Raw genomic sequence first — 8,774 nt, forward strand, 5'->3', positions numbered from 1 at the left:
TGTTGCAGCTGGTGGCATATTGGGTAGAGTGCTGGATGTAGAGTCAGGTAGACCCCAGTTCAAATCTGGGCCCTTACTAGCCATGTAGACCCTAGACAAGTCGCTTAACCTGTTTTCCTGTTTCCCCAATACCTGCCAGGGTTTTTGTGAGGATTAAACGTTCAAAGTGCTTAGCGTTCAGCTAGTAATTGAGGATGGGACTTAACATGAATATCCTCTTTCAGTAATGCACACAAATAAGCATTCTTGACAATTCATTTAGGAATTAACCCTTTGTCCTACAGCTGGGGTGAGGCAGGGTAAGGAGGTCAAAGCTGGGACTCTGGCAATTATAGCCTCAGATATGAAAGAAACTCTCAGCTCATTTTTGGCTGGCCTTGGTTCCCAGAGGGTCTCTAAGAACTAGTGTCTTCTATGGTAGAGGGGCTATGGTACATAGCAGTTCCCTTGGCATATGCTCTCTTCTCCATACCCAACTCAACCACTCAGACATTATGTTTGGGGGACTTTATCTTTCTAGTCTTTCTTGAGGGATATATAGCAGACGGCTTGGCCCTTGGATTCTTTGCCTTAGGATGGTGGGATTCTGAGGGAGGTCTGGGGTTAAGAATACAACAGACAGAAGGAAAATCTTAAATGTAAAAAGAGGGGCACGGGCAACACAAGATGCCCCACTGAGCATCCCTCAGAATACAGACCCAAGCCCAGAAAAGCATCAAATATAAATATCCCTTGGGTTTTCGGATAAGACCATCCTCTGATTTTTTCTCTTCTATCCTGATCATTCCACTTCTCTCTTGCTAATTGCTTCCTGCTTAACCACCTGTAGCAAGTTCTTTCCGACTATGGGAAGTGTCCTTTAAAAGAAATTGTGGATTTCTAATTGGCCTAGTTGCCAGGTTACAAATAGGTGATTAGAGGTGCTACCAAGAGAAGGAATGGCCCAAGCCAAAAGAGAGGAAAAGTGCTCCATTAAGGCACACACTATTAAAAGGCTGCTCAAAGTTTATTAGTTTCTGTTGAGTACAAAGTGAACAAGTTACTGAGGTTGCTGAAAAGCACATAGGTGATTCAGATAGTAAAAAAAAACAAATAATAACAGTGTGGCTTCTTTTACTTGTTTTTTGGTGTTTTGCTTTTGTTTTCCTTTTTAAAAAAAAACCACACACACAACACAACTACTTCTACACTTAAGCAGCCTATCTATTCTAAGGGAATAGGTGGGAGAGGGAAGGGGGGGAGGGGAGGGGGAAATGGGCTCTGATGCCTAGCACACTTCAGAAGCGAGGGAGCAGCAAGGAGGGTGCTGCTGCTCATGCAGAAGGCCCAGTGTTGGTCTTGCTGGGCTCGCTGACATGCCGCTTCCTCATGGCCTCCTGAGCCAGGTCACAGGTGATCGTGCCATGAGCAACCTGGAAAGTTCCTGAGCTGCAAGTAAAGTATCAGAGGGAAAGGCAAACATCAATAAATTTCAATGCTACAGAAAGCACCAGCACCTCAGGAGATGCTGGGGGTTAGAAGCCCTTTTCTACCACTTCCCGACTTCCCACCCCCAATTTCCAGCCTGTCCCAGCTCATCTTTCCTATATTTAATGCTGTAATAAATTCTCACTCCATTGCAGTTACGAACAGGTAAACTAATGGCAGGCTAGGAATCAGGATTTTTTTGGGGGGTGGGGGGTGGGATGGGTGGGTGGAGGGAGGGTAGGGTTAGGTTGTACAAACCACATTATTTTTCCCAAGTCCCACTCAACTTTTTCAGCCCTCACTCTCAGCCCAATACACAGCTACCTCCAATTAGAGGCTCACTTACTGCTCTGGGGATTCCAATACAGTTGTCATGAACGGATGACTCGACTTCCCGAAGAAGAAGCTTGCCCACCAGTGGCCCGGGTCTGATTTGGGAAGACCTAGAATGTCCAAGACAAAGTCATTCATCTTGGGAGCATCTCAGAGTAGTTACCAATCTGCTGCCCTGTAGTATCAACTGTCCTTTTCATTCATGTCAGATGCTTCCAGCACTTCTGCCTATCCCTGGCTGCTAGCAAATTTAGGAGTATTAAAATTAAAAACTAAAATTAAGATTTCAGTATTAGGAGCTCTTGTTCACCCTCCTCTCACTTGACTACTATTTGCTTCTTAGCGAGGCTAATGTTATAATTTGCTTAGAATACCTAGAGGGACGGCATGTTCCTAAGAAGAGTTAATAATGGTGCCATACTCACCAGGATGGTGGGGGATCACTTCCCCAGAGTACTCAGCACTTCCACAGGAGCTGTTGCTGGAAGTGGAACCCAGACGCCCTGGGAAGGAAACACTGTGTCACTAGTGCCTCCTTCCTAGGAATACAGATAGTCTTCAGCCCCCTCTGGGTTCTTTGGGGTGACTCCTCAAGGTCCCCCCAAACCCCAGAATTTTGCCACTTCCACTGAGGCCCAAGGAGCCCTCTTCCAGTAGATCAACAATTTACTATGTCTCATTTTTTATCTATATCAAATCAGGGCTCCAGCTGCATAGTTAATAACTCTCACATCAAAGTGGTGTCAATTGTAAAGTTCAGTAAGGCTGTTCACTATTGGCTAAGTGTACGCCTTCCGGACCACTGGATAAGAGTTAGGGGGTATACTCTAGGAGTTAAAAGAGGGCACACCAAGTGCTTTCTTCCAACAACTTTGTCATGTAGGTATTATAAGCAGGATTACACCTATTTTACAGATGAGAAAACGGAGGCTCAGAATGGTGAAGTGACTTGCCCAAGGTCACACAGGTACTAAGTGGTGGAGCCAGGACTCCAACCTGCGTGGGTCTTCTGCCTCAAGTCCAGTGGTCTCTCCACTTACACTCTGCTGCACACCCTGACATCTTTTCACCGGGTTGAGTTCAATTTATAGCTAGGGTCTATATGTTGTTTTTTCATAATGGATTTTTAAAAGAGCCAACAGAAATCCCCAGTCCTCCTGCAGAGCATCAGGTAGCTGAGTGCCCACAGGCACACTGGACCCTGGAGTTCTAGCCAGCCTAGGGCTTGATGCGCCAGGGAGGCCTTACTTCGGTAGTAGTCATGGGTTGCTACAAGTGAACCGCTGGATGGGATTGCTGCCATGTTGCTTGTTCTTCTTATGATGATGTAAACCTGCAGGGGAGACAGTTAACATTTTCAGATGCACTTTGGCTCACCCCATAAGTAATGTCACCAGGTTGCAATCATTCCTCCTCTAATGACCTAGCACTGTGGAGCCTGCAGCTCCAAAGAGGTTAGATATTATCACATGGCTCCCAACACTTTCCTCAAGGAGGTATTCCTCAAGGTAGCTGGAGAATTTCCATCTACTTTCAGAAGTTTCTAAGACAATGGCTATGACATCATGGGCTAGACCTTGGGCACTCTGGCCTCCCTCACCCTCCTAGGTTTTTTGTTGGTTTTTTTGGAGGGGGTAGTTGAGGCAATGGGATTAAATGACTTGCCCAACATCATACTGCTAGTAAGTGTCAAGAGTCTGAGGCCAGATTTGAACTTAGGTCCTCCTGACTCCGGGACAGTTCTTTATTCACTTTGCCACCTAGCTGCCCCCATAGGTCTTTAAGTATATCCCAACGCCACGAGATAATAATGCTTTTTGGAGAAATTATAGTCTATTCCCCTTCTACCTTGCTTGTTAATTCCAGAGTGTTAAAAAATTACGAAGATCTATGTTTGTGTCACTAAATCCTCTTGGAAATGAGAAAACTGGGGTGGCTTTTAGGAGACTTTCCTAGAGTACTGGCAAAGGAGGTGTTCTCAGAGAAATGATTACTTGCACTGCAAGTTGAGTTCTCAGTATTTCTCTAAACAATCATGGCATCACCATCATCCCAGTAAGCTAGGCTTCTGGCCCAGTCATCTTTGACTCTTTTCTCCACCCCCAAACTGCCTAGCTCTATCAAGGCATCTTTGCTGGTATTTCTCCCATCTGTCTACTCCTTTCTATTAACTTGATAGCACCCCAGTTCAAGAACTTTTGCCTGGACCTGTATCAACTACAGGGTGATCTCAAAATAACTGAACACCTTTCCAAATTTGATTAGATTACGTGAAGGTCACATGCACCAGATTGTAGAGTTACCTTTACATTTTTCATTTTTTGTTCAGATAGTGCGTTTACAAAGTTGTTTTCAAACGTCCAGGAAATCTTGCCTGATGCTTTATCCCCAGGCTAAAACTGTTCTGTCCCTCATCAAAATATCCCAAAGCACCCTGCAGCTTTTTCATAACATTATCCCAAAGGAGAGTTCTCCCTGGAACTTCCACTTTAGGGAAGGCCCAGACCAGGGGTGGGGAACCTGCACCTCGAAGCCACCTGTGTCTCTCTAGGTCCTCAAGGGCAGCCCTTTGACTGAATCCAAACTTCACAAAATAAATTCCCTTAATAAAATTATTTGTTCTGTAAAACTTGGAATCAGTCAAAAGGCCGTACCCAAAGACCTAGAAGGCTACATGTGGCCTCAAGGCTGCAGGTTCCGCACCCTGGGCCCAGGCCATCCTTTATCCTGGGACCTGCCACCAGGTTGGGAGGAGGGCATCTTCTCAGTTCCTTTTTATGCATTGTCCTCCACCCCCAGAATATAAACTCATAGTGGGCAAAGGCTACCTTTCTTTTTGTTTGTATTTATATCTCCAGAGTTTAGTACAGTGTTTGGCATATAGTGAGTGCTTAATAAATGCTTGTTGATTAGACTTGCATAGTCCAGAACAGAACCCTGCATAATGGCTGCCTAGCTAGTTAAACAGAACCCTAGCAGCGACCTTGTGGACATTAAGAGTCCAACTCGCTCATGAGGGGGCCTTACTTTCTTAAGTTGTTTCATCACAGAACTTGGTGGCAAAGCTTAACATTCATAGTATTAAGCTGCCCTCTCTCACATCCTAACGTCCTCCCCATACACACACCCCAGAACAGCAACATTGAGAGAGCTTTCGCCTTACTAACTGCCTGTTCTCAAGCAACAAAGAGGGCCTGCACAAGAAAACAGAAGAGCATTGTTTGGCCTCTTTGCCGCGGTCAGCGCTTTCCGCACAGTGAACCCAGGCAAGCTTGCCTCTTCCTAATTCCTCCAGACAACTGTCTATTATCTGCACCATCCCGTTTGGGGCTCCTCCCCCGCAGCCTTACATAACCTTAGCAGCGGGCGGGGGAGGGGGGTACCCCACCCAGAACTCCATCTAACCGGTTCAAACTGGCTCGGAGAAACCTGCAGGTCCAGTTCCAAGCTTTCCCAGTTCCCAGATCCCAACCCTAACTACTGACAGCAAATGAGGGGAGGGATGCGGGGCCGGAGTGGGGGCGGTAGTGCACTGTCTAAACTAGCTCTCTCCTCCAGTCCCCTCCCAGAGCAACTAAGGTCCGGAAGGAACCGGATCAGTCTCAGTACAGAGGAGGGAGGGGAAGGCGCTGTTGTTCTCCAGAGCAGGAGCCCGCCTCCCCACCTCTGCTTGCCCCGCCCAGCCGCCACCAAAGGAAGCTGTGCTAAACAAGAAAGATATAATTTATAGTAGGATAGATCAGATTTAAAAGATAGGTCGTTCCATCCTTTGGTCCGGTTGGCCTCTTAATCGTACACACATATCGGGGAAAGCGTCCAGGGTTAGGATTTAAGGTATACCGACCCCCTCCAACTTTGCAGGCAGTCCTGGTCTGCCTGGCCACATGCCCTAGGTGTTTATTGCGGGGTGGGGACGGCAGGATACAGTACCCAAAAACTGACCCTGATAACACTCTGTGTTGGGTCTTTTTCCGGCATCTGGCCTTTCTCTTGCCTCTTCCCCCACCCCCGTTTCTGCCTGAATTGGTTGTGGTGGCTTTAGATAAGGACTAAGACCTCCACGTGGAAACAGGGAAGGTTTGTCTTCCAGAGATCGTGGGCAAATTTTGACCTAAAAAAGCTTTGATCCAGTCAACTGAAGTCAGTACACGGGTGAGGTCCCTTCTAATGGCCATATTTGGGAAGCAGCTCTGAACGAACGGAATTCCTGAGGTTGCCACGAGGGCCAACAGGGCTGGTTGTTTGAGAAAACCTAGATGCATTCAACGTTCCCCGCTTTCTCGAAGAGTACCTAGAAATGGCGAACAAGGCAGTTGGGGGTGTACAAAGAAAGGGCTAGGCTTGCCTCAACATGTGCAGTGGGTGAGGAAGGGTAGGGCACTCACTTCCCGTGCCCTACAGGGATCCTGGGTGGGACGAAATGACTGTTCCCTCTCCACCCTGAAGGAAGGCAAACAAAGCTTAACAAAGCTTGGGAAATGGCTAGGAAGATAGACAAACATACGGGAGGTAGGAGGGACATAAAAAGGTAGCGATCCCGGAGGGAAGTGGTGGGGGGAGGGCAGAAGGGAATATTAGTATAAGAGGAAGTGGTTTATATTATTTTTTCCCAAAGGGTTCCTAATCTAAATCCTTTTAGGTGACAACACATATCAACCCTAGACCCCAAGCACAACAGTGAAGACTGCCGAAACCAGCTAATTACAGTAAGCCACGCCACCTTGGAAAGAGCTCAATTACCGCCCAGTGCCTTGCCAAGAGGTGACTGAAGCACCCTTCCTGTTTCTAAGATCTCCGAAATCTTTGAAGGATGTTGATTTCTCAGGATGCCTCATTTTAGGACTCTGTCAGTGGGGTCTTAATTCATCTTCCCTGGGAAGTAGAGTGGGGTAACCAAAGAGTGGGTTGGACCTTCACACTTGAGAATCTGGCCTCAAAGCCTAAACTCAGACATTCTTTAATACTTCGAAGTTCCCATTTACCACAAGGTTTAGTGCGCCTTCGCAGTCCTCCCACCAACCCCCAAGAAGTTACTTTGCATTTACTTAAATGTGTGCATGGGCTTTCCTGGATAGAATGGAAGCTCCGTAGGCAGTAGGGAGTTTTGCCTTTTAAACTCCAATAGCTAGTACAGAATACATTTAAATATGTTTTCATCGATAAGTCAAATGTGACCCTTTCTGGTCCCATTTTCCTTATCTATAAAATGAAAGGTTTAACTAGACAGTCTCTAAGGCCCCTTTCACCTCGATTAAACTTTATTATGCTCAGCCAATACCCCAAAGTTCTTCAAATTAGCCTTTCCTGAGAACTCTGCCATCCAGGAACCTTGAGGGTTCCTTTTTTTAAAATGCAAATAGTTATTTGGGACTTTTACTAGTATTGTTGTATTTTCTAGTAGTAAGATTTAGAGTAATAGGATTTAAGAGATCTTCTGGAGTGCATCCCTTTCAATTTACAGATAAGGGAAACTGAGTGACCAGCTGGGAGATATGCAAGAGAGCTAAGCGACTTGCCAGAGGTAGTAAGGAGCAGAGCCAGAACCGGAACCCAAAGTCTTCTCTACGCTGTGCTCCTTCCACTCGCATTGCCCTTCCGCATGTATCTCTGGCCTGGAACTGCCTAATACAAATAAATCCTAGTACCCTAGCTCCTTTGCTAGTCTTCTTGCACAGTCTTTAAAATGGAGTCTGGACTTTGCTCTGCGAGGGTGGGGTCTCCTCTCCTTCCCTCCTGGTCTACCCCCTAGCCTTCGGCTACGGACTCAAAGCACAGGGCAGCTAAGAGTGAGGGACGGGGCCCAGCCTCCAAAAGAGGGCTGCATCGGGCTCTCCTCTCAGCCTCAGCCTGCTTACCTTAGTGGCGGCTCCCGAGCAGCCCCTGTCAGGCAGTGGGCTGCGGCGGACGATCACGGGTGACCTGGCTCGGGGGAAGGGGGCGCTAGGCCACAGAGCCCATTTGTAAAGGAGATTACGGGAGGATACTCCACGGCAACGAAAATGCGAGGGTTCTTTGGGTTTGACTCTCGAAGGGCCGGGCAGAGACTTATATAGGATGGCGAGAGGGGCGGGGGGGGGGGGGGGGAAGGCTCTCGTCATTGGAGGTGGGAGTAGCGAACCCTGGACTCCGCTTCCCCTCCCCCGCCCCAGTTGAGGCTCAGATGAACTCTCCTCTGGGTGAATGAGGGACCTGAGCGCTTTTGTTGGCAGAGGTGCGGAGAGGACAAGACTTTCACCCCTCTTTCGTGCACCCCGAGGCATTTGAGCTACTGGGACGAAGCTGGGGATAAAAAGATGTGGTCCAAATCTATCCTTAATCTAAAGAGCTCTTAGAGAAAGACTCAGTCTTCTGGCTTCCTCCTTCCTAGCTAGCCCTTGAAGCTTCCTGGAGGAGCCGGAAGCTGATACTTTTGGGGGCCCCTCCCCAACTTTGCTTCCTAGTGTGTACATTGTACGTATATGTCTGTAGGGTGTGTGTGTGTGTGTGTAACCGAAGTTCCCTGAGCGGGTGTGTGTGTGTGTGTGTGTAGCACAGTTTAGTAGGGACAGAGTCTTTATCTCACCCCCCCCCCCCCCACTTCAAAAAATGTAGTTTTACTAAAGCACTTTGTTTAAAATGAAGTAGCCTGTGCTATCTTGGTTTTGGAGGTGAGGGGATCTGAGGATCTGTCAGGTGGAATCTGTCGGGAATTGAAGGGCAAGTTGCCTATTATCCTAGTCCTCCAATTCCTTCTTCCAGCAGCAGACTTCCTCATCCAGTGTACTGATATGTTCCTATACCTCCTTGTACTAGGTATGAGGCCAGGCTAGCTCTGACCTCCCAGTGCTCTAGTGGCTCTGAAAGTGAAGAATGCAACACTACCAGGGCCACAAGCTTCAGGGAAGCTGATTGACCGGGCCAAGGAGAAGCAGGGGCTTAGGAAGGAGAAAGAGCAAGGAAACTAGGGGCTCCAACAGGGATTTGGTAAATTCCCC

At 47.6% G+C, this 8,774-nt stretch overlaps 1 protein-coding gene across 1 annotated transcript; it reads right to left on the minus strand.

Annotated features, from left to right (window-relative positions):
• Nucleotides 1–987: 987 nt before the first annotated feature.
• On the minus strand, nucleotides 988–7,835 carry PPDPF (pancreatic progenitor cell differentiation and proliferation factor). The gene is made up of 5 exons (XM_036752878.1): nucleotides 7,656–7,835; nucleotides 3,049–3,133; nucleotides 2,226–2,303; nucleotides 1,814–1,910; nucleotides 988–1,428 (listed from the first exon to the last, which is right to left on the minus strand). The coding sequence occupies exons 2-5, from the start codon at nucleotides 3,101–3,103 to the stop codon at nucleotides 1,314–1,316; spliced, it is 345 nt and encodes a 114-aa protein (XP_036608773.1). The 5' UTR covers nucleotides 3,104–3,133; nucleotides 7,656–7,835; the 3' UTR covers nucleotides 988–1,313.
• Nucleotides 7,836–8,774: the final 939 nt, after the last annotated feature.

This window comes from Trichosurus vulpecula, chromosome 3 (genome assembly GCF_011100635.1).
Source record: "Trichosurus vulpecula isolate mTriVul1 chromosome 3, mTriVul1.pri, whole genome shotgun sequence".
NCBI lineage: Eukaryota > Metazoa > Chordata > Mammalia > Diprotodontia > Phalangeridae > Trichosurus > Trichosurus vulpecula.